We start from the raw sequence: 22,950 nt of genomic DNA on the forward strand, positions 1-22,950 counted from the left end.
AAACTAACAACACGACCATGGCAGAGAGAGACAGTATAAACACAGATTCTCAAACCTGAAGAACGTGAGAGCCGACGAGTGGATCTGGATTGACCAGGAAATCCAGCGTCGCGCGGCAATTGGGAAGAAGTCTGAGCCCTGCCTGCTGGAGAGGCCGCTGCCAGCGGACCGCGTCAGGCGAGAGACGGCGCGACACAGACACAGGCGAGAGACGGCACGACACAGGCGTAGGCCTCATGTTACTATACCCCCAAATCGTAAGTGAGCAGACATCTTGTTGTTATGCAGTCTGCTAAGACAACCAAAAGGGCTTCCAAATCCATCTCTTGGAAGGATATCCGTCCGGACTCCACCATTGGCGGCGGCAAACATGCCAGGAGCAAATCTTGATCCGTCAAACACGCTTATGGGTAATGAGGTAGAGTCTCATGAGCCTCAAGTTTCTATCCAAGAATCACCTCGGGAGGCTCTCTTCGACATGCAGTTCGAGCTGGAACAGATAGTTCAACTCGACGCTATGGAAATCGAGGCTGACATTAACAACTCTTGTAAGATATATTGCCCCCTAAGATATACTACCCCACAGCTCTGATTTAAGCTGACAATCGAGTGGTAGTCTCGCTTGATTCGCTAGGGATGTGGGACTTGGACGGAGATGGCGAGCTAAATCGGCCAACGCCGTATCGCCAACCTTCCGTGACAATGGTGGAAGATCCACTCAGCCCCGGAACCACCAGTTCCCCGAGACCACAATATTCAGGAAGAAGACTGTCGCCAATTTCTCAATTCTTCAACTTCGAGATTTTCGATACCCGCCCTAGTTTTCAACTCATGACGAATCTACCGTGGTTTAAGCTTCAAACCACCCTCGAGCAGCTAGGTGTGATTTCTTCCCAAAGCTTCAACTCGTTTTCTAAACTAACCGTGAGTTCAGATTTCACAACTTTGCAGATGCATCCTCTTCTAGATGGAGGCCTGTTGTCGCCGACAGGCGTGTCTATTACCCTTCCGCCTGAGACACGACGAGGTGTCTTATTGAACCTACTCGGGCCAATATCGGATCATCAGCTTGCGGAAAATGTTTCTGTTGTCACAAACAAGCTTCAAAGATCCATACCTGAGAGATGTGAGGGGGAGCTATCCCACAAGATTGCTCACATCCTTGACTCCCGGTCGACTAGTCCCTCCAGTCTGTCCGCGATCTTCAGCCTCGCCGCGTATTTTGCGTCCAACAACAAACTTATGGACACCCGAATGGACACCTTTCTTAATTGGGTTATTGACCAAAAATACACCGAACACCTAGAGCGATTCCTCCAAATCAACACACCAACAATCCATGCGTTTGCCACTCAGATTCTGAAGTCTGCTGTTCGTGTTCAGAACGTCAAGTTTCTGACCGCACTGATGGATCTTGGCGTCAAATTTGACAGCATCCTGGATAAAATACTACAAATCGGCGATATGGACTTCATGAAACTAGTTCTCTCAAGGGTTAGTCCGACTTGCTTCCATGGGCGAAGAGGGGTTGAGCTATTCCATCTTTGTGTTGAAGGGAACCATTTCGATCTTGCGCGGATGCTTGCTACAAAAGGAGCAAACGTGGACGGAGAAAGATTCAGACGAACTCCTCTCTATTCGGCAGTGAGCCGCGAAGACGTCCATGCGGTTACGTTTCTGCTCGAATTGGGTGCCGATGTCAACAAGGCATCTTTCTCATATGGTGCAGGCTATGAAGTCCCGCTTGCGAGAGCGGTTTTGTCGAAAGAGTCAGATATTGTGGCCGTCCTCTTGAAACACAACGCAAATACTTCATGCAAAGTGGAAAAGCAGGACATCATGCAATGGTCTTCGTTGAACTGCAGAAACATCTACAGGCTTCTGCAGGAACACATGGGAGCCATCGATGTAGGCTTCACAATCGGAGACTTGGTCGATGCTGCAAATGAGGGCAACGACTCCCTCAATGCCTATCTACAAAGGCAGCGAAGAACGGTTTCAAAGCAACAGCTCGAGCAAGCGCTGAGTGAATCTATCCGGCTAGGGTATATCGCGGCCACTAACGCGTTGCTGAAACACGGAGTTAGCCCCAATTGCCCCTGTTTGGATAGCACGCCTCTTCGAACCGCTCTGCAGTCACACAAGCAACCTCGCAGGGTTTGTGAGCTTTTGATCAAGTACAAAGCGGACGTTAACGGGGATGATATTCTCAAAACCGTTGTTCGTAGGAACGACTCTAAGCTCCTGCAAATCTTCATCGAGGCTGGCGTGAATCTCGAAGAGCAAGGCATGGAAGCTATGGTCGAGGTAGCAAAACTTGGCCATACATCTTTGGCAGCCTTCCTGCTTCACTTGGGAGTAGACGTAAACACTCCTGGGCTCGAAGAGAATCCTCTTCAAGCGGCGGCCAGGATGGGAGAGTTGGAAATGCTTGAGTTCCTTCTCGACCATGGAGCGGATATAAATGCACCGGCATATCTGAAGGATGGCCGTACCGCACTGCAAGCAGCATTGGAGGGCGAGACTCCTGAAACTGCGTGGTTTTTGCTAGACAGAGGGGCTGACATCTTCGGTCCACCCGCCTTGTTAGTGGGTGGAGTAACGGCCCTCGAGGCTGCTTGCCATAACTGGATTGCTATTCCGGGAGACCGACTTCTTGGTCTGTGCAATTATCTTCTGGATTCTAATGCTCCAGTTAATCGACCGAACGGAAAGCCAAGTTCAGCACTTCATGGCGCGATAGAAAGAAGGTGGGACGGGATTCTGGCTCGCATGCTTGAGCCTCAGCGCAATGCAATCATCAACCACATATGGCATGATCGGACAATCGAAGAGGATGAGTTTTATATCTGGGAGCCTAGGACGCCGACTCAGCTAGCAGCAGCCAACGGACAGTTGGAAGCTGTGAAGATGCTAGTTGGCCGTGGGGCCGACATCAATGAGGCGCCAGCGTATCGATTTGGGCGGACCGCACTCCAAGCGGCCACTTCCAGAACTGAACCGGACATGGACCTAGTGCAGTTCCTTCTCGACAACGGGGCTGACGTCAATGCTAAGCCCGCCGTTTATGGCGGGATCACGGCTCTTCAAGGATCTGCCATATCTGGCGATATAATGCTCGCTAAACGACTTATTGACAACGGAGCCGATGTCAATGGAGCCCCTTCCTACGTTGAGGGTCGGTACGCTATCGAGGGAGCTGCTGAGCATGGTCGCTTGGATATGGTCCAGTTGCTGCTCAACGCTGGGGCAAGGGGCAATGTGCTCAATGGAATGGGCTTCAAACGCGCTATTGAACTCGCGACAAAGAATGAACATTTTGCAATTGCAAACCTGTTGAAAAACGTACCCGGAGCCGAGGCTTGAAGCAGAAGTTTGTTATCTTAGGCAGGTTATTTATAGAGCAACTACCACGGCTCCAACTTTGCTTGTGCCGTAGCAATGTCGTCAGGTATCATGTCTAGTCGAGACCGAGAGACGGCCCGTCGCGGAGCTTGACCTCGTCGGCAAGTGCTGGATGGTAAGATAGTGGAGTAGACATAGATGTACGGTAAGCTCAGGGCCATGCCAGGTGTAATATCATGGAGAATTCGGGCAGTATATACATCTAACCATGAAGATGGTAGCTACTTGATTTTACCAGAATAGTGTGAAACCGCCCCCTGGGCTGTTGATGACATCGCCTCCAAGAATTGCCTGTCACCGGACCAAGAGTCCCATGGTTCCCTTCATAGAGCCGGAGTAGAATCTGCCTCATATCCATATTCTTCAAGCCAGAACCTTCTCATACTGTCATCCAATAACTCCATCCTGTTTTCTCCATTGACGAAGCTCGCACCCCTGATGAGCCTATCCATGACCCTCTTCACCGCGGCAATAGGATCCCCATCTACGAGCGCAAACGAGACGCTTGTCGTCGTCCGCGGGTCCAAAAACAAGAGCATCCTCGGACACGCTCCGCAAGAGTCTTTCCCCTGAGGACGCCACGCTGCGCTGCTCAATCTGGCCGTGATACATGCACAGGCGTCCAACCTGTCGAAGGGTGACGAAGTACGCGTGAGATTGTCCGGTCTCATTCTCTGGGGCAGCGGCTATTGTTGCATCGTCAGGTATGGCGATGGGTCTCTCCTCAGCTCCAGGTTCTTGCGCGTCAAGGCCATCTGTCGAGGTGGAGGCATCAGTGACTGGCCGAAGGGGTGACTGGTGATGGGAGAGGTGGCCCCGAGGAGCTTGGGGGCGGCGTCGAGAAGGTCGAGGACGGTGTAGGCGTTGTGTCTGAGGCCGTGCGTTGCGACGATGGTTGGCACGCGACGGTGGGAAGCGTGGCATTGCGGTGGTGATGCTGGGGGGATCGAAGACGGAGCGGGCGAGGCCACTCTCCAACGGAGAGGCGGAGGCCACTGGTGGAGGAGGAGGTTGATGGTGGGGGAAACGGCCCCAAAGGGGCTGAGAGCGACCTCCCAAAGCTTGGAAATGATATCGAGGCACCTGATGATGGCTTCTGCGAGTGGACCGATGGTGTCTGAGGCGTTGTGTCCGAGGCCGTGAGCCACGACGGTTGTTGCGGTGCGAGGATTGGAAGCGGGCCATTGTGTTGTTGATGATGGAAGAAAGGGAAGCGGGCGACGAAGAGAGACGAAGAGAGGTAATTCAAGGCGAGGGGAGCGGCGTCAAATACAGCCAAGAGACTTTTGTGAGGAGGGGAAAGATGGTGTTTGCGTTGATCTGGTAGAATTCGATTGAATGCTGTGTTGATGATTGTGTTATTTTTTCCGCCAGCGGTTGACAGCTGCCAGGCAGCCCACCGCACCAGCACGTCCAGAGGGTCATTTCAAAACACATCAACACTGTGCTGCGAGCCTCGTCTGCTGGTTTGTCGATTGTCATGATTTATTTGCTCAACAATTCGCGCAGTAGGTGGGGAGGTATATTGATTAAGTGCCTTGTGGCTAGCCTTGAACTTGATCCAAAGACACTCTGCCATTCGTCGGGAGGATCGGTCTCTCGTATAATAGCTAAATACTTATAAGCTCTTTAATATTACTCGCCCGATCCCCTAGCTATACTGGCTCAAGAACTCAAGAGACCCCTCGTGCTCGCGAAGGATTGTCGCTACATGTGCCTCGCTTCGTGGCTTGATGCTGACCTTGAACGGAAGGGGAGCCTGCAGAATCCCTGGGTTGTACGCCTCAGGGTCAAGATGCATAACTTCGCCAGTCTTGGGATCCGTAGGCTCGGCGAACTCAAAGGCCCAGAGCAGCTTGGAGGCGATGCGCCACATGTTGCGCTCCGCGAGGTGGATTCCTGGACAGATTCGCCTGCCCGCCCCGTAGTTGTAGTGGTCGCGGTTGGCCCAGTCCGGGCTTCCGGCGTAGTCGTTTGCAAGCCTTGGATGCTGGGCGTATCTGTCCGGGTCGAAGGTTTCGGGATCTTTGTAGATGTTCTCGTTGTGGTGGATTGCCCAGGTTGGGATAAAGATGGTGGAGTCCTTGGGGATCAGCATGCCCTGGTACTCGTCGTCTAGAATGCACACCGAGGTCAGCTCTCGAACACTAGTAGCTAGAGAAGTAGAACAAACCTTGGCGGACCTTGTGCGGCAAAGCCGTAACGGCACTATCGTTCGAGTGTCAGCTAGCAGTAATTCCCTTTCGTTTGTAGGTGGACATACACAGGCCTCCATCGCATTCCTTCCTTGACGATGCAATTGATGTATGGAAGCCTTGAAAAGTCGTCCCATCGCGGCGATCTTTCCGCACCGCAGACCGCATCGATCTCCGCTCGAGCCTTGGTCTGCACCTCGGGATGCAGGGCAAACGCCAGAATCAGGGTTAGAAGCTGAGCGGCGGTTGTGTCGGCCCCTCCCTCGATGATTTCCCCCAGCAGGTTCGTAAAGGCGTGTTGGGGGATCGATGAGGGCCACCCCTTTTTCTCGTACTCGTCAAGTAAGGTGTCGATGATGCATCTTCGCTTCTCGCCCTTCGCCCGGCGCTCCTCAACTCGGCGACGTGCCTCGCCCCATGTTCCATCCATGGTCTTGCCAGCATCTATGGCGCGACGCTTCCAGAAAGCAAACGACGAGGGCATGTATTGCAGCCACGTGAAGACATCTACGGGAGGGTTTGCCCCAGGCTCCATCGCGGCAGTCCACTAGGTTCAGGGAAAGAGAGGTTAGCATACGCATCTCCTGTGGATCTCGCGTTGGTCCACTCTAGTTACCTTATCCATGACATTGTAAACACCCTACGATCTAGTCAGCTTTTATATACATGTCACGAGTTTACGAGACAGAATGCAAGTACCTGGCACCAGAATGAGTCCGAAGTTGGGGCCCGGCATCCATACGTGATGGAGGTGACTACTGAAGCCGTGTATCTGCGGATCTCGCTGTAAAAGTTATCGGGGTTATTGCACAGATTGCTCATAAGCACCGTTGCCCTATACCGGGTCAGCCTTGGGAAGTATCAACCTCTGACGGAATCATACTCTGCCTCCTGCACGCGAAAATGGTTCTCGTCAAGCTGCTTGGGCGAGAAATTGTGCGAAATGATCTTCCGCTTCTCTCTCCATGTCACATCCATCTGCTCTAAGGCGAGATGATCGCCCTGTGTGAGCAACTTTCCGACATAGCTTGGGGGCCTGTCGGAATAGATGCTTCCCTTCTCTACCAGAAGCTGGTGGATGGCTTTCCGATCACAGAGCACCACCGTGTTTGAGGGTCCTATTTTGAGGGAGAAGACGGGGCCGTAGATCTTGGTCCACTCCTTCATCCTGCCACACGACACGCCAGTCAGCATCGAACAATATCCATTGAGTTCGCCCCTACTTCTTATAGAGTCCCGTGGTTGGGAGCATGTGGGCGTTGCCCAGGACAGGCACCGTCGGGGGACCTTTCGGCATGCGAGGATCCCGCTTGCCGATCTGCAACACGCGGTAGATGACGGCACAAAGGCCGATGACGGCGAATGACAAGGAAATGCTGAGATTCATAGTGCCTAAGTGGAAATAGGGTAAGGTGAGAAAACAGCTTGAAGCTGGCCCGGAAGGGAGCGGAGGCGAGGTGCCTAAATGCTCAGCTTGTTATCCTGTTCGGAAGGCTTCATGAGGGCCTCATGACTGCTGAGCAAGCCGAAAGACTTGCCCCTCGTGGAACATCTTCGGACTGACTAGGTAGGAAGCATGGAACTTGAAAACGGGCGGGTGCGTCTGGTGGCCGGAAGTCGCCCCGAAAATCCACCGGACCTTGATACGGCACAATATCGGCCGGTCGGCCCCACCGGCCGGCTTCCGTTCTCCGACTCACATCGGCCAACTCGAGTCACAATCTGGTAGAGCAAGATTTGGCCGCTCGCCTCCTTCTCATAAGGAGAGTGCGGCCGTGTCTGGTCGGTATTATCCTTAGACGAACAGTTCCCCTACTGCCGTGCAGATCAGATACACCAAGACCGTTTTCTCAACGAACCATGACCAAGCCCAACGATTCCAAGATCAAGGTCCTGCGACTAGGGCACGTATACTACAGACACAAGGACTCAGCCAAGGCCGAAAAGTTCCTGGCGGCCTTTGGTTTCATAGAGGTCAAGAGAGAGGGGAAGAGGATCTACTACAGAGGCTACGGTAGTGAACCCTTCCTCTACTGCCTAGAGGAGTCTTCTGCCAATGAGTTTGGGGGGGCCGCTCTGGTGGTAGAATCCCTCGAGGACCTCGAGAAGGCCCGCGCCATCTTTCCAGACGCCACTGAAATTTACGACCTCGACGAGGCGCCAGGCGGAGGGCGGTGCGTGACAGTCAAAGACCCCATTGATGGCTGGCCTCTGCATCTAGTCCATGGCCAGACGCCTGTGGAACCTGCCAAGGACTACCGGTACCTCGACTTTAACTTTGTCAGTTGGCTCCTTCTTTTCAACTGGACTAAAGCTAACCTCCTCCTCAAGCCTCATAAGAAGAACCGAGCCGGTAACGAGTTCCAACGATTTGAGAAGGGTAAAATTCCTCTCCCATACACACAGGCGAGTGCGTGCCAGTTTCGCTGACAAGCGCCTCTTCAGGACCGGCGCTCATCCACAAGCTGGGACATTTCGGACTCTGCGTGACCCAGTTCCAAAAGACATTTGACTTTTACACCTCAAACTTCAACTTTGTTCCAAGCGACGTAAGAAGCCGCAACGCATTGATTCAATCTCGAGCTCACGATATGACGCAGATTCAACACGACGAGACTGGGCGGCACATTGCCTCATTCATACACTTGGATCTGGGTGAAACCTTTACAGATCACCACAGCTTCTTCATTTTCGAAGGTCCTAAGTCTCATGTCCATCATTCCTCGTTCGAGGTCCACGACTTTGACGTCGAGGTGCTTGGGCACGACTACCTGCGCGACCAGGGCTATCAGAACTGCTGGGGCGTTGGGCGGCACGTTCTAGGCAGCCAGATCTTTGACTACTGGTGAGAAGAATGTCTTTGCGTTGGCTTGTTGCTGACTTGCTGGGGGATCAGGTACGACCCGTCTGGCTTCATCGTCGAACACTATGTCGATGGAGATCAAGTCAACTGCCACTCCAAAACCAACATTGAACTTGCCACACCCGACGGGCTTCATGTCTGGGGTGAGTTGTGTTTGATCCTTGGAGATGAAGTACTGACATGTTTAGGGCCCCGCTTACCGGACGGATTTCTCACATAAAGGGGGCGCGGTGCGCATTGGGCGTCAGTGGCCAGTAGGAGTGGGCACGTCGGAGCATGTCGGAGCATGTCGGAGCATGTCGGAGCATGTCGGTGGTACATATTGAACAAACTTTGGACAGGATCATGCAGCCCGAAGGGTGTAGGATAGCAATAGCGTTGAGGTCTCCGATGAACAACGAGAGTTCTCTCCCCAAGGGGTCGCCTGTACCTTCGCAGCCGGACTATTAATTGGCCTACAGTTCTCCTTCTCACCTTGTGTGATTCTCTCAGGCTTAGAGTAGTACCGTAGAAGAGCCAACCCCAAGGGCACAGACCCCTCTTGTGTGGGTTATAGTTTGTTCTTTGTTAGCGTAGCTGATCGCCTCTTTAAGGGTGTCACTAACAACAACGGCTTTTCCTGCTCCTCTGACTCTTCCACTGCTTCCACAAACATCCAACAACAGTCTTTGATGCAATAGGTGTGCTTTCAAATACTCGGTTTGTTCTTTCCCTCCGATTCTTGTTACCCTAGAATGCCGCCACTGCCCTGGCTTTGGAGGGAGAACTGTTGACATAGGGTACGCCTAGGAAATGTCACTTTGACCTCTTCTTGAGTGCTGCAAAATCCGAATACACAAGTTTATCCGTGTAGATTTAGCCGATTCTATTTAGACTCTATTCAAGAAGTGTTACAAGTCACTATCTACTCATAGAAAACCTCGTTAATGAGAGTACCTGCGCAATAGCCATGTTAGCAACACAATGCACCAAGGTTTGATCCCACCTACCAATTCCATCAATCGACACGCGCATGTCGTCGCCGCTCTTGAGCCAAATCTTGGGGTCCCTGGCAATTCCAATACCTTGATCGTGTCAGCAGCTTCAAGTGAAGGGCTCCCGTGCACTGCTTACCAGGCGGAGTGCCCATCATGATGACGGTGCCGCGCTCCAGTGTGGTTCCTTGGGAGAGGAACGCAATCGTCTTGGCGACTGAGAAGATCATTTCTTTGGTGTGAGAGTCCTGGACAGTTGAACCATTCAGTGTGGCCCGGATGCCTAGGGCCTGAGGATCTTGGATCGCGGACGGAGATACCAGGACGGGGCCGATGGGCGCGGAATGATCCAGTCCTAGGAGTACGTTGATAGTCAGCCAGGTGTCGCCGTCGAGCGCTGTTTCAATCATTTACCCTTGGAGAAGGACCATTGGCTATTACGGAACCGCTCCGTCCGGGCGCTCACGTCGTTGCCGCAGGTGTAGCCAAGGACATAGTCCATCGCCTCGGCTTCGGGTATGTCTTTTCCATCCTTTCCAATAACCACCGTGAGCTCTGCCTCGTAGTCGGTTGTCTCATCCTGCACAAACTTGGGAATGTAGATCTTGCGGGGATGAGGCCCACTGAGCGCCGTCCTAGGCTTGATGAACAGCACAGGATGGGTGGGCACGGGCATGTTGGCTTCTTTGGCGTGATCGTGGTAGTTGAGCCCCATACATCGGATTAGTGGTACCTCGGAGACGTCGAGGGGACTAAGGAGCTGCGGAAGAGTAGATTAGGGACGCCTGGTCGTAGAACAGGCATGACAGACGTACCTGATCTACCGTCATGACTTGGCTTGTCACGCTGCCATCAAAGGCGGATCCATTTATCAGTTTCGCTTGTACGCTCTTCTTCTCCTTGCAAGCAAGGCCGACGTCGATGGATGTGTCGCGAAGCTGGCCGCGATGAATCAAGCCATCTTCGACAGCGATGAAGCGGATGAGGTGTGTCCACTTGCGCGCCATTGTTCGTAACCTTCTAGACAGTCTGAATGGGATTGACGGCAGGATACGGCTTGGGACTGTCTCGACTCTTCTTCAAGACTATCTGCCTGGGCTTTTTGTACATGACATGTGAGCGGGTCGAGGTTAATTAGGAGGACGCACCTCGGGCAGAATCCCCCCCGACGGATTTCCGCCGAAGCTATGAGAAAATTCCTCCGATTACGGACAGACTAAAGCGAGGAATGGGCGGTAGTGCCAGGCAAGGCAGAAGTTTATCACGTCTGGGGACGTCTTCAAAGGAGGCCATTGGCCACAGCGAATAAAGAACACGTTCACTGAGCAGGACAGAACATCCACCACAATTAATTTGAGTCCTATATGGGTAAATTGATGGCTTACTACTACTTTTCGGCTTAGATGGCACTCGACGAGCAAAAAGCTGTGTTGACAACTATGTGACTATCTCTACACTTGAACCCTCTCACGGTGAGACACCAATGGTCATGCCACCATCTACAGGAAGAACCTGTCCAGTAATCCACTGCGACTGAGGCAAACAAAGAAAGAGAACAGCCGCCGCGATGTCATCCACCGTCCCGAGACGGGGCCAGGGAGTTGCCTTGACCATGGTCTGATGAATGGAGCTATTCTCGAGATTCCCGCGCGCCATGCCCGTGGCAACAACACCTGGCGCGACGCAGTTTATGTTGATGCTGTCCTTGGCGTGATCTAGTGCTCCAGCCCGTGTCATGTGGTCGACCGAGGCCTTGGTGGCAGAGTATGCCACCTCGCCGGGGAAGCCAGTCACCGAGGCACACGATGAGATGTTGACGATGCGTCCCCGGCTGCCCCATTTCTCGTCAAGCTCTTGCTTCAGGAACTGTCTGATGGCGCTGCGGCTCATCCTGGCTGTGCCGAGCGTATTGACCGCCGCCATCTTGGCCCAGAGCTCCTCCGACTCGTCCGCAAATGAGCAGAACGGTGCCCAGTAGCCTGCGCAGTTGATAAGTATGTCGATCCTCCCAAACCTCTGCTCCATCTCTGTTAGCTGGTGTACTTCAGTAATAGGAGATGGTAAAACTTGCCTCAAGGGCTCGGCTGAAGGTCTCCTGCACGGCCGTCGAGCTCGCAATATCCGTCTGTAAAAAGATAGAGTCGCCGCCTTGGGCCGCAATGATGTCGCCTGTGGTCTTGTCCACGTCTGCTTCGTAGCCTTGGGCATTGGCCTTTTCTTGCAGGTCACACAGAGCAATCTTGGCACCCTCGCCAGCGAGGGCTATTGCAATGGCGCGTCCCACTGGCAGAGATGTTAGCTCTGGTCTGTCTGGGCTCTTATAGGTGTCTCCCTCGGGGGCACAAGCTCACTTCCTGACGACGCCCCTGTGACGACAGCCACCTTTCCGTCGAGCTTTCCTTGCATGGTGTAATAGCTGAATGATTCGACAAGTGTTAATTGGCTTCAAAGTCTCTCGCACCCCTTCATCAAATTCCTCATCGGGGATCACCTAGACACTGCTACCAGCAGAGATTGGCCCCTGGGATATATCTGAACAGAAGCATCCAGGGCCGGGCCACAGTCCCTCTCTCCGGCCAACGGTCCTCGCCAAGTGCTCCGCCCTTCAACATCAACAGAGCGAAATCAGGCCGACGTTGGTCCGTCCGGGGCCCGGCAGTGGGGCCCTTTGATCGGCTTCGGTATACAGCTGGCCCGGCGACATGCCGATGGAAGCAAAAAGTGACTTGAAAAGGTCTTGTTGATGGCATACAGCAAAATTAATCACGTTTGGCCTTCAATTCAATTTCAGTCTCTCTCTAGCAACCTACGTGACGACATTGAACCATGTTCGAGGGCAAAGTTTACTGCATCTCCGGGGCCGCGTCGGTGAGTCAAGCTTCATCCCTCTCCCCGCGCACCTTGGCTGGCGGGGTGGCTAATTATATTGTTGTAGGGAATCGGTCGCGCCACCGCAATTCGGCTGGCCTCGAAGCGAGTCTCGGGCCTTGCTCTCAGTGATTTGGACATTCGTGGTCTCGAGTCTACCGCTGAAGAATGTCAGTTGGTCAGCATGATGGGTAGATGATGGGAATCTGATTTGAGCAGGCAAGCGGCTGGGGCTCGAAAACACGACCGTCACACGACTCAACGTCAGCATCCGAGCCGATGTAGAGGCATGGGTCCTGGCAGCGCATCGCACCTTTGGTAGGCTTGATGGCGCTGCCAACGTGGCTGGAGTAGCCGGTGGGACGGGAGAGCAGACCATTGAGACGATCGTGAGTGTCCCAGCCTTAAGACAAATCACCGCTTATACTGACTGCCACAGGACCAGCATGACTGGGACAAGATCCTGAGCGTCAACCTCAACGGCATCCTTCACTGCATGCGAGCCCAGCTGCCGCTGCTCAACCGACCTGGAGGCTCCATCGTCAACGTCGCAAGCACGTCTGGTAGGCGTGGCTTGCCTCACAACGCCGCATATTCCAGCAGCAAGTTTGCCGTAATCGGACTTTCAGAGTCAGCAGCAGGCGAGTACGCCAAGCAAGGCATCCGGGTCAACTCTCTTCTGCCGTGAGTCGTAGATCGATTCTCAACACAACAGTGTCTTCTGCTGACAGACTTCAAACAGGGGACCGATTGATACAAAGATCTTCCGCGATGGAGAATCTGCAGGCCTGTTCGACTCGGTGAGTATTTCCAAAGATACACTTCTTGGGAGGATGGGCACGGCCGAGGAAGTGGCAAACGTTCTGTGCTTTCTCCTGAGTGACGAGGCTTCCTACGTGACAGGAGGTGAGTGTTACATTGATCATCTGTGTCAGAACGAAGCTAAAATTGAGGGCTTTACAGCGCATTGGAACGTGGATGGAGGATATCTAGCATGCTGAATACGGTTGGGCTATTAAACCCAGTTAAAGTCTGTGAGAGCTTTGTTGTGAGTGATGAGTAGGCGAGTTATATGTCGCAACTAATAAATAAGAGCTGTAAAAAACGTCTATTAAGAGATCAAGAGCTTCTTAAAGCGCTTTATAAAAGTCATTGATAACAAAGTATTATACCGTAGTGATTCAAGTCTAAGTATTAAGTCATTGGGCTTAAATATGACGCTCTCTTGTTAGGAGTAGAAAGCTGGCTGAGATACTGGGATCGTCATTTAACACGCAATTGACTACGCAAAGAAGGAAGAGACTGTGATTTTAAAATAATTCCATTCAAGTCCAAATAAAAGCGAGAAGAGATCGTCTGCTACAATCCGATGTCAACTAATACACGACAAAACAGTTCTTGCCCTTCTCAAAAGCGCCGTTAATCTGCTTGGTGTATTCCACCAATCCACCGAGAAAGTTGAGCATCTCTGCATCACAAAATTAGTTCAAGATCGATCCACGTGCCACAAGTTGCAAAGCAAACATACCTTTAGGCTTGCCGGGGATGTTGGTACCCATGTACTCCGACTTTGTCTGGGGCAGCAGCGTCTGATCACCTATCTGCTGGACGAGGTCGCGCCACTCCTGCTCGGCCTCGCGAGTGGCATCGATGAACTGGCACTTGTCCCGCCGGAGACGAAGAATAGTCTCGCAAATCCAATCGCCCTGGACTTCGGCGCAGGTCGGGCCGTTGCAGAACGAGGTTGGGCCCTGGGGTCCGTACAGGAACATCATGTTTGGGAACCCGGCCGTCATCATGCCCAGCTCGGTCGAGGTGCCGTTCTTCCACTTATCTTTGAGGGCCAGGTTGTCGACGCCCTTGATGTCGATGGAGAGGAGGCCGCCGGTGACAGAGTCGAATCCGGTCGCCAAGATCAGGATGTCGAGTTCCCGAAGCTTCCCGTCCTCTGTGATGACGCCCTCTGGGACAACCTTGACGATGGGGTTGGCCTTGGTGCTAATCAAGTCGACATTGTCCTGGTTGTAGACCTCGTAATATCTCTGCTCCAGGGTCGCGCGCTTGGTGCCAAAGTAGTAAGGGGGCTCCCGAGGGGCCAGAAGCTCAGCAATCTCGGGCTTCTCGATTCGAGGGAGGGTCTTCTTGCGCCAGAACTCGTACGCATATTTGTTGGCGATGGGGTGACGGATAACGTCCTGATAAGTTCCCAACCAGAAGGAGAGCCCTCCCTTGGTCCAGATCTCTTCAAAGAAGGCCTCTCGCTCCTCGTCCGACACCTCGACGGCCGACTTAGGGCTGAATTCGGAGTCAAGGCCAGCAAACTTGGACACGCGACGCTCAAAGATCTCGGCGTACTGTGACTTGATCTGATCCTTGTCTTGTAGAGGCGTCTGACGCATGGGAAGGGCGTAGGTCGGGCTTCGCTGGAAGACGGTCATGTGAGCCACCTCCGGGGCAACATCTTGAATGACCTGGAGGCCGCTGGAACCGTTGCCAACTATGCCCACTCGCTTGCCTTTGAAGTCAATGCCTTCTTGCGGCCACTTGGATGTGTGGCAAGAGGTACCGGCGAAGCTGTCGAGACCCGGAAAGTTGGGGATGTATGGCTTAGCAGCGAATCCAGTGCAGAGGATGAAGTGGCGCGCCGTGCGGTTGACGCCCGCGCTGTCGACAACGTTCCAGATGTTTTCAGCCTGGTTGAATTCAGCGGCCACAACGCGCGTGTTGAAGAGGATGTCCTTCTTGAGGTGCAGCTTGGATTCGACGTGATCAAAGTATCTTCGCAGCTCATCGCGGCCTGGGTACTTCTCCGACCACGTCCAGTCCTGCCACAACTGCTGATCCGAGAACTCGTAGAGGGGTACGGGGGTGTCGACACGGGCACCTCTGTAGGCGTTCCAGTACCAGACGCCTCCGAGATCACCGGCGTCGTCGATGGCGAGGCACTTGAGGCCGGCTTCTCTCAACCTGCGAAGTACGTAGCATCCTCCGAAGCCGCTGCCTACGATGATGGCATCGTACTCGGGGGTGGAGACGGAACCCATGACTGACGGTGGTGTTTAGGTTTTGTTTTTTGTCGCTATCGTTGTTGTTGTTGTTGTTGTTGTCTTTGTCGGCGATGTTGTTTGTCTACTGTATCAAGAACGACTGTGATGGAAACTTGGGATCGTTGGAACCAAGACCCGCAAGGGAAGCTTCATCCTTTATAGATACGACAGACATATGTGCTCATCTTGTCCAGGAGATATTGGTCGTCGAGCCCGCCGCCTGTTGTGTGAGATGGCTCAATGGACTTGCGAGTCGAGTCCTCGTGCAAGGATTCAGCCAGCACGCTCTACCTCTTCGTACCTTGGGTGTGGCGCGGAGTAATCCTGTCCCATACGTCGGGCCAACTCTCACGATCGGCTCAATGCCCAGATTCCACCGAGCCAGGTGAGCAGGTCGGGCGATGCAACCCTGCATTGTCCAGCATCAAGTCGCCCGCTCTCACGGGCGACTCCTCGGCTCAATTGCTTCAGCATGAACGAACATTCATTGCCCCGGGCCTCGTATCCTGCTTAATCCGGTGAATTACAGACTGTGTGGCCATGGTTTTAATAGGCAGCTGGCCAGCAGTCGATGGTGTGCAGGACAACACCATTTTCCCTCGATTCCTTCTCCTCTCCCAGACCAGGGTAAACTCGCTGTGACCAACGACCGACATGGACAAGAACGGCTTTGTTAAAGATGATGTGAGTATCTGTTCTCGCCGGAAAAGATCGTGTCCTGTCTGACTTTCCCTCCGTTCAGGCCGCCTACAGTGATGCGAGCAAGGCGTTGACTTTCTTACACATGCCACCGACCGAGGTATGCATTCATACCGCCTAGTTCTATCCTCATATTAACGTTGTGCCGCAGTACCACAACCCAAGCCTTGCCAAGGAAGAGCAGGAGGTGACTGACCAGCTCTACCGTGGCTGGCTGCATTACTGGAACCATGAGTCGCGCCAGGACTTTGCCAACGGCATGAACGGAGCACGCCGCTTCTATGACTTCGAAGACATGCTTAGCTATGACATGTTTGGCAACACCATCCGAGGCAGCTTCAAGGAGCACTTTGAATCCATCTTCCCCTACTGGAACGATGGGCACATGGAGTACAAGGACTTTGAAGTCACTGCCCTGTCCAAGGAGTATGCCTTCTCCACCATGATCCAACACACCTGGGGTACTGCCGGTGGGGTGCCGTTCGACACGGCTTTCAGGAGGACTGGGATCGCGAGGAAGAATAGCCAAGGCGAGTGGAAGTGGATTCATGAGCATCTGAGCTTCCCCACCGATATGAAAACCAAGCAAGCCGACTTCACAGCCTCGCTCGACCCAGTCAAGGCGACCAAGCTGGCGTAGCGATGGCTCTCAGGGTAGAGCAAGGACCGAATAGGTTCAGATAGCTTTGTGTACGGGCAGAGACGTTCACTTCCCGCTGTAGTAGCATATGAGTGTCGATTGATGTTTTGATAGCTCCTGAATTCAATTGCGAACGTTTTTGACAATCATGACTGTGGCATTGACACAATAAACACCCGGACAGCGAATGTAAAGAGCCATATCCTTGAGTATGACAGCCCATCATGTACCTAACCTCTCGGCACAGCGAGGCTGCCAGTTCTCGGTGACTGGTCAGCTTCCTGGGGTGGAGCAAGAGGGAAGAAGAGGTCGGCGTAGGAATCAAAAGAGATGTCATCTAGTTGGCCTCGCTCAGATAGCAAACCGATCCAGTTAGTTGTCATGGGGGAGCCTGAGGCAGTCTGGGTCCTTGCGCCTGGTGCAAAGCCTTCGAGGTCTGGAATGAAGGCCGACGGGTCGAAAAGTTCAGGCATAAAGTCGGTGGGTGCAAGCGGATCCATACCATCAAGGCTTTCATTCAATCTCCCTTCGAGGCCATCTTTCATGTCTGCGAGGGCTGGACTGGATGCAGCCCCCGCTGACCTTAGCCTGGCCCCTCGCTGCTTTGCTGCAGAACGAACCTCCAACTCTGCCAGAAGCCTTCTCTTGTGTCTAAGAAGCTTCTCTAACGAGTCCACATTACGCAACAGCGTGAGAGGTGTGCCCCAGAATAGTGAGTACCGCTGACAGGTGAGTCGGAGGAAGGCGAGCTTGGACTCTGTCTCGGCCTCCGTGCCAAGCCCATACACCTTGCGGAGGATCTGCAGCGAGGCAGCCAGCCACACCGTGCTAGCCAGAAAGGGGTTCAACCACTTGACATGCCATTCGGGAGCGTTTTGTAATACAAATTGTATGTTGTCGGCAGCCTCGAGGCAGTTTCGCAGGCCGTCGCAGTTTGACATGGCGTCTGCAGGAGGTCGAGGGGTTGACGTCCAACCGAAGGGTGGATCAGGGGCAATCTCTGTAAACAGTGTGCCCGATGCGATCTCGCCGAATGCTTGATGGTGAAAAATCTGAAAGCGTGCCAACTGTGTCATAAGGAAGAGAGAATAGCGTGCCACGTCCACCAGTGTCGCCTGGGCAGCCGACGACCCCGAGTTTGGTGGTGCCTGCGCGCTTTGAGCATGGGAGAATAGTCTCTCCCCTTGATATGCGAGCTTCGTCGGCAGGGAAGAGACGGTCTGCTGCAGAGCCTGGCTGAGAAAGTATAATTGCTGGTCACCGGCGACAGGGGACTTCTTGCAAAAGACGTTCTTGAAGTACTGCTGGAGATCAGTCGTCTCGTCTTGCCCTCTCCAGTCAGAACGAATGCCCTGTAGACTGCCTCTCGCCAAGGCCTGGGCATCTCGCATTATCGAATTGAGGACGATGAACCATGCAGTCGGGCTATCGTTGTCACACTTCTTCAGCCTCTTCCATCTCTCACATGGCTGCAGGTGGAGGAAGCTGCTCTGGCGATATTGACCATTGAACCAATCGTGATCGGGTATCGGGAGATAGGTTTCGTTCACTGACCAGTCGACGGCCAAGGGACATCTCTTTATCGTCGAGGCAAAGACGTCCATCTCCCATATAGCCCACCAGCAGCGTCGCTCCTCTTCCTTGCCAACCCATCGCCGGATACCATCCTCATCGCGCGGAGGTAGGATCGGGGCGCCGTAGTCTATGAGGTTAAGATGCTGCTCGTAAGCAACCCGAACGCACGAGCCTAGCAGTCGCCAGCCCTTACCCCTGACACCTCGAATCAACTCATTGAAGGTACAAAGAACCATGGCTTGTAGGACAGAAAGGGATGGGACTTCATCGTCCGTCTCCCTAAGGGAATCATCAAGTGCTTTTGTGGCTATCTTGTGGAACTGATCCGACGATGGCAAGCTACCAGCGTCAGGGCCGCCCGCCTCTGAGCACGCTGGAAAGAACTTGATCGACACGGAGAACATGGAAGCGAGCAGGGCTACCAGGGTAGAAAGGGACGTGATGGTCTGTATCTTTGCCCCGAAAGTCGGGCGATGAAACAAGGAAAAGGCCGTCATGTTGTCGAGATACAGGTCGGTCCTAGGTTACGCGTCAGCTTGTGCATCATGGACATTGCACAGCGAGCGAGTCGCCGACGTACAGTGTCTGAAGGTTATCTACTGAGATATTCAGCGCGTCGCAGGCCTGGTCTATCAGCCTCTGGGCTCCAACGAGGTTGATGAAGAAGCCGTCAGACGAAGCTGCAGCTGCCGACTGCTGCGATGGGGGCTCTTGACGCGATTCATGGGTAGGATGGATGAGAGAGGAGAGGCTGATGGCGCGGACGAAATTTGCGGCCGCCTGGTCTGAAGAGTCCGACACATCCGTAGATGCATCGTCAAAAACCGTCGATATGGGCGAAGGCGGGTAGGAGGCAAGATCGATGAGGCTGGTGATGCTCGGGCGAGCCTCATGTCCTGGCGGTGGATTGGGCATGTGACCTTGGAGCGTGTCACGGTCTGAAGGGACCTGCGACATGGACATGGCGTCTTTGGGCACGTTTTCGCTGCTGCCACCTTTGCTTCCTTCGTTTTTCGAGCTGCTCTGTCCATGGTGTGACCTGTTGCGAGGTCGCCTGCGTTCCCGGAGTCGTGAGCCTGGGGGGTGAGGATAAAGTCCGTCAGCAGCTGGTTTGCCAAACCCAACAACCTGGACAGAACTCCCAGGCAAGATAACTCTCACAGGGACTTACCAAGCTTTGGCCCAGGTTTCATTCGTTTGGACGGATAGGCGCAAGACTGTGACGTCCTATCACAGGGGCCACAGGAGGGCATAACGCGGTCGCTTTGCCCAATCATCAGCGAGTTATTCCAAAGGCTCGTTCACGGCTACTCGTCCATCACTTCTCTTACCATTTCGTCTTGCGTCTACATAGAGCCAGTCGAGTTAGCATTGTGCCATCTCAAAGACAGCTCAGGAGTTTTACTTGCCTCTTGCACAGGTTGCAGGCGAGCTCGGAGATGTCTTTGCGGGCCCCTTGGTCTGAGGACCATCGTCTTTCTGCGTGTTCGCTCATTGCTCCGAGTTTGAGGCCCCGCTGTCAGAGATTGGACGAGTGTGTCGGTAGGAAAGAGGATGAAGAGAGTCCGAGTCCCAGACCTCGAGGTTGAAGATCGACTCTCGGTGGGCAAGCCTGGCCCTCGGCCGGACCTAGGCCAATGGGATCACAGGGAAAAGAAAGAGGACTCCCTGGCAAGCGAACTGTGGCTTGAGGAAGAAGCATGCTGATTGGTTGCCAAGGGCTTCCCCAGACTACTGGGATCAGTCTTCAAGGCGGGGAACCCTGTCTCGACGCCAACATGCCCTTTGGCGAAAGTTGGGGAAAAGAACAGGCCACGCCATTGGCTCCTCCTCAGCCTGGTGGGTGTGGTCCGTCTGTCTTCCCCTCATCGGTCTAATTTCACGTCGGCCTAATTACAAAAGTGTCCATATCAATGGTCGAAGACGTGAGTGAACGGAGGGGGATTTCCGTCCTTCTGGGAGCCCCTTGTACAAAGAGTGGAAACCTGACAGACAACCCATGGTCTATGCAGATGTGTGGATGCTACCCTATAGAGCAGAAGTTAGAAATGGTGGTTCACATGAGAGTAACAACATGCAAAAGACACGACCCAATTGTGAACTAAAGAGTCGACTCGCAGTTGAAGGAGGGCCCGTGAGCTTTTTTTAATTATAACAGCCAGGGGGTTTATCTAGACTCAGCTACAATTGGTGATAGATTGGCCCGAAAACATCTGGAGTCAGAAGACTAAACCGGTTCAATCTTTCACATTACTACCCGTTCAGCCTCCCCATTTAGCCATTGGCAGCAGACTACTTAACTAACTAACGGCTTGATTTCGGGACATTATAGCACCCTGACCTTCTTTGAAACTCACTTTAAATCTCTTGTTGAAGTGAATAGCTTGCATCGTATAAGACAGGGGCTACTTCGTCGTGTCCATGTCAATCTCGACACTCTCGACTCCTCCTTTACGCTGTAGTGAACTGAGTAGAAAGAGACACAGGCAGACGCCCACTCTTTCATCATGTCGACCAACCCCAAAGTCACGGCTGGGAATATCTATGTTCGTCTCTCGTTTCCTGACAGGCAGTCAGGCATTAACTCGGTGTCGCCGGCTAACCTGAAAACCAGACCATCCTGGTAGCGGGCATGGGAAGTTTTGTGTTTGGATACTCCAACAATGCCATCGCCGGAAGCCTTGTGCAACTATCCTTTGTCAACAAATTTCTCAGTGACGGAAATGCCGATTCTGTCATAGGAGGCATTCTCGGAGTGTACGTTTGGGAAGAGCCTGGGTAACAACTTGCATTGGCTAACAAATCGGTTTGAAACAGCTTTCTGGGTGGAGGGCTTATAGGGTCCGTTATTCAAGCCCCCATCTCGAACCGATTCGGGCGGCGCATAGCCACTGGTTCCGCAGCAGTTCTCACAATCTTGGCCGGCGCACTACAGGCTGGCAGCGTCCACATCGCCATGTTCATCGTGGGCCGGTTCATCTGCGGTGTCGGGGCCGGAATTGTCATCACCAACTGTCCTGTCTACATGAGCGAGATCTCTCCTCCTCATGTTCGAGGACTGCTGGTCGGTAACCACGCCATCTCCATTGTTTACGCCTACATCTTTTCATCCATAATGGCCCTGGCATTCAACTACGTGGATACACCGTACCAGTGGCGACTACAGTTCATCCTTCTCACCTTTTTTGGTCTCTTGCTCTTGGGTTCGTTGATGGTACTGCCAGAGTCTCCACGGTGGCTCTGTGAGGTTGGCCGGTACCCCGAGGCATGGGAGATTATCCAGAGTCTCCACAAGCACAAGGATGGTGTAGACAACGAGACAGCTGCCACTGAGATGGCTCAGATCAAGGCTGAGATTGAAGCTGAAAAGTCCCTGCCCGTGGGCTACGTGCACATCTTCCGAACCCCGGCACTACGCCATCGTGCCATCTGCTCCATCTTGACCTGGGTAATGGGGCAGTCCACCGGCATTCTGGTGATTGCTAATCTGACTCCTGTTCTATTTGGAAAACTTGGCTACGGACCTACCTTGCAGCTCGGACTGTCCATCGTCTGGACCGTTTGTGCCTTACTTGGATGCTATGTTAATGCGCTTCTTGTGGACCGGGTAGGGAGAGTCAAGCTTCTGGGTAAGTTACACATGCCTTCTCGAACGATGGCCACGCGCGTAGGACCTTTCATGCTAACTCACCTGGTGTAGTTGGTGGCGGCTTTCTCTGTAGCGCCATGCTTGTGGTTGAGGCCGTATTGCAGAAGTGCTACCTCGGCTCCGACAACACTGCTGGGACCAATGCAGCCGTTGCCTTTTACTTTTTCTTCATCTTTGTGTACGGATGCACCGTCGACTGCGCGGCCTACATCTACATCTCCAAAATCTGGCCCACCCACCTTCGAAGCTACGGCAACACCCTCGGCATTGTCACCTTCTTTGGCTGCGCTATCGCATACACCAGCCCGGCAACTCTAGCGATGGAGAACATTGGCTGGAAGTACTACCTTGTCATGGTTTCTGTCTGCTGCGCTTCTTCCATCGTCATGATGTTTGTATGCCCAGAGGTAAGTTTCGCTTGGAGCAACCTCCTTCGGGGGAGACCAAGACTAACAGATACGACGCTGCAGACTGCAAAACTCTCGCTGGAAGAGATCAATGCCAAATTCGGTGAGCCAGTTGCGACTCTTGCCCCTGCAGTGGGCGCTGAGCATGAGAAGGACCTAAACGAGAGCGGCCATGAGCTGAGGATTGAGACTGTTAGCAAGTAGATGTAGGCTTGTTGCTGTTAAGCACTAATGGGACTCCCTGGAATCCGATGTTACTCGGATCAGTAAGGAAGTTCATGACACAACTGGCCCGCTGATTACGGGGAGCATCAAGGAGAAGCTATGGCGATGAGTAGGATTGGGAATCAAGGTAGCACTAGTAGTAGTTAATGAATGTCTGCACTTTCCCTCATCATAATAATAAAATCAAAATGACGTGATAATTTTGAGGATACGCTTCTAGGTAGTTATCACACCTACTTTATTTTATGGAATTCCTCTAAGTGGACTACCTCTTCCTCTCTTTTATGTCTCAAATGAAGGGAAGTTGCACTCCAAAAGCATTGTCTTGTGCATGAATTTCTTTCAAAAAAACCTTTGATGGTCGTATTTGGCATCTCAACTGGAGGAAGAAGAGCAGCACAAC

The 22,950-nt window shown here is 53.1% G+C and overlaps 10 protein-coding genes and 1 pseudogene across 11 annotated transcripts, besides 1 other annotated feature; 5 read left to right on the forward strand and 6 right to left on the reverse strand.

Moving 5' to 3' along the window:
- Positions 1-370: 370 nt before the first annotated feature.
- NCS57_01175400 (uncharacterized protein) lies at positions 371-3,366 on the forward strand (the record flags this gene model as incomplete). The annotated part of the gene is made up of 3 exons (XM_053061455.1): positions 371-548; positions 617-880; positions 935-3,366. The coding sequence occupies 3 exons, from the start codon at positions 371-373 to the stop codon at positions 3,364-3,366; spliced, it is 2,874 nt and encodes a 957-aa protein (XP_052909841.1).
- Positions 3,367-4,091: 725 nt separating this feature from the next.
- NCS57_01175500 (uncharacterized protein) lies at positions 4,092-4,590 on the reverse strand (the record flags this gene model as incomplete). Its single annotated transcript, XM_053061456.1, has 2 exons — positions 4,092-4,501; positions 4,554-4,590. The coding sequence occupies 2 exons, from the start codon at positions 4,588-4,590 to the stop codon at positions 4,092-4,094; spliced, it is 447 nt and encodes a 148-aa protein (XP_052909842.1).
- A 466-nt stretch (positions 4,591-5,056) lies between these two features.
- NCS57_01175600 (uncharacterized protein) lies at positions 5,057-6,987 on the reverse strand (the record flags this gene model as incomplete). Its single annotated transcript, XM_053061457.1, has 7 exons — positions 5,057-5,520; positions 5,579-5,613; positions 5,669-6,147; positions 6,217-6,240; positions 6,300-6,435; positions 6,484-6,768; positions 6,824-6,987. The coding sequence occupies 7 exons, from the start codon at positions 6,985-6,987 to the stop codon at positions 5,057-5,059; spliced, it is 1,587 nt and encodes a 528-aa protein (XP_052909843.1).
- A 344-nt stretch (positions 6,988-7,331) lies between these two features.
- NCS57_01175700 lies at positions 7,332-8,683 on the forward strand (annotated as a pseudogene). The gene is made up of 6 exons: positions 7,332-7,880; positions 7,932-7,980; positions 8,046-8,149; positions 8,201-8,445; positions 8,497-8,606; positions 8,652-8,683.
- Positions 7,332-8,683: a sequence feature.
- A 684-nt stretch (positions 8,684-9,367) lies between these two features.
- Positions 9,368-10,444, reverse strand: NCS57_01175800 (FAA-hydrolase domain-containing protein; the record flags this gene model as incomplete). Its single annotated transcript, XM_053061458.1, has 5 exons — positions 9,368-9,399; positions 9,453-9,527; positions 9,577-9,792; positions 9,852-10,197; positions 10,253-10,444. 5 exons carry the CDS (start codon positions 10,442-10,444, stop codon positions 9,368-9,370), a joined length of 861 nt encoding a protein of 286 aa, XP_052909844.1.
- A 460-nt stretch (positions 10,445-10,904) lies between these two features.
- On the reverse strand, positions 10,905-11,843 carry NCS57_01175900 (uncharacterized protein; the record flags this gene model as incomplete). The annotated part of the gene is made up of 3 exons (XM_053061459.1): positions 10,905-11,453; positions 11,509-11,720; positions 11,789-11,843. The coding sequence occupies 3 exons, from the start codon at positions 11,841-11,843 to the stop codon at positions 10,905-10,907; spliced, it is 816 nt and encodes a 271-aa protein (XP_052909845.1).
- A 420-nt stretch (positions 11,844-12,263) lies between these two features.
- NCS57_01176000 (uncharacterized protein) lies at positions 12,264-13,306 on the forward strand (the record flags this gene model as incomplete). The annotated part of the gene is made up of 5 exons (XM_053061460.1): positions 12,264-12,305; positions 12,373-12,475; positions 12,525-12,694; positions 12,745-12,989; positions 13,048-13,306. 5 exons carry the CDS (start codon positions 12,264-12,266, stop codon positions 13,304-13,306), a joined length of 819 nt encoding a protein of 272 aa, XP_052909846.1.
- Positions 13,307-13,681: 375 nt separating this feature from the next.
- NCS57_01176100 (uncharacterized protein) lies at positions 13,682-15,349 on the reverse strand (the record flags this gene model as incomplete). Its single annotated transcript, XM_053061461.1, has 2 exons — positions 13,682-13,773; positions 13,834-15,349. 2 exons carry the CDS (start codon positions 15,347-15,349, stop codon positions 13,682-13,684), a joined length of 1,608 nt encoding a protein of 535 aa, XP_052909847.1.
- A 657-nt stretch (positions 15,350-16,006) lies between these two features.
- NCS57_01176200 (SnoaL-like domain-containing protein) lies at positions 16,007-16,691 on the forward strand (the record flags this gene model as incomplete). Its single annotated transcript, XM_053061462.1, has 3 exons — positions 16,007-16,036; positions 16,095-16,151; positions 16,203-16,691. 3 exons carry the CDS (start codon positions 16,007-16,009, stop codon positions 16,689-16,691), a joined length of 576 nt encoding a protein of 191 aa, XP_052909848.1.
- Positions 16,692-16,921: 230 nt separating this feature from the next.
- On the reverse strand, positions 16,922-19,638 carry NCS57_01176300 (Fungal-trans domain-containing protein; the record flags this gene model as incomplete). Its single annotated transcript, XM_053061463.1, has 4 exons — positions 16,922-18,785; positions 18,847-19,372; positions 19,438-19,529; positions 19,598-19,638. The coding sequence occupies 4 exons, from the start codon at positions 19,636-19,638 to the stop codon at positions 16,922-16,924; spliced, it is 2,523 nt and encodes an 840-aa protein (XP_052909849.1).
- Positions 19,639-20,773: 1,135 nt separating this feature from the next.
- Positions 20,774-22,526, forward strand: NCS57_01176400 (MFS domain-containing protein; the record flags this gene model as incomplete). Its single annotated transcript, XM_053061464.1, has 5 exons — positions 20,774-20,812; positions 20,881-21,023; positions 21,084-21,895; positions 21,967-22,322; positions 22,386-22,526. The coding sequence occupies 5 exons, from the start codon at positions 20,774-20,776 to the stop codon at positions 22,524-22,526; spliced, it is 1,491 nt and encodes a 496-aa protein (XP_052909850.1).
- Positions 22,527-22,950: the final 424 nt, after the last annotated feature.

Source organism: Fusarium keratoplasticum, chromosome 9, assembly GCF_025433545.1.
Source record: "Fusarium keratoplasticum isolate Fu6.1 chromosome 9, whole genome shotgun sequence".
NCBI lineage: Eukaryota > Fungi > Ascomycota > Sordariomycetes > Hypocreales > Nectriaceae > Fusarium > Fusarium keratoplasticum.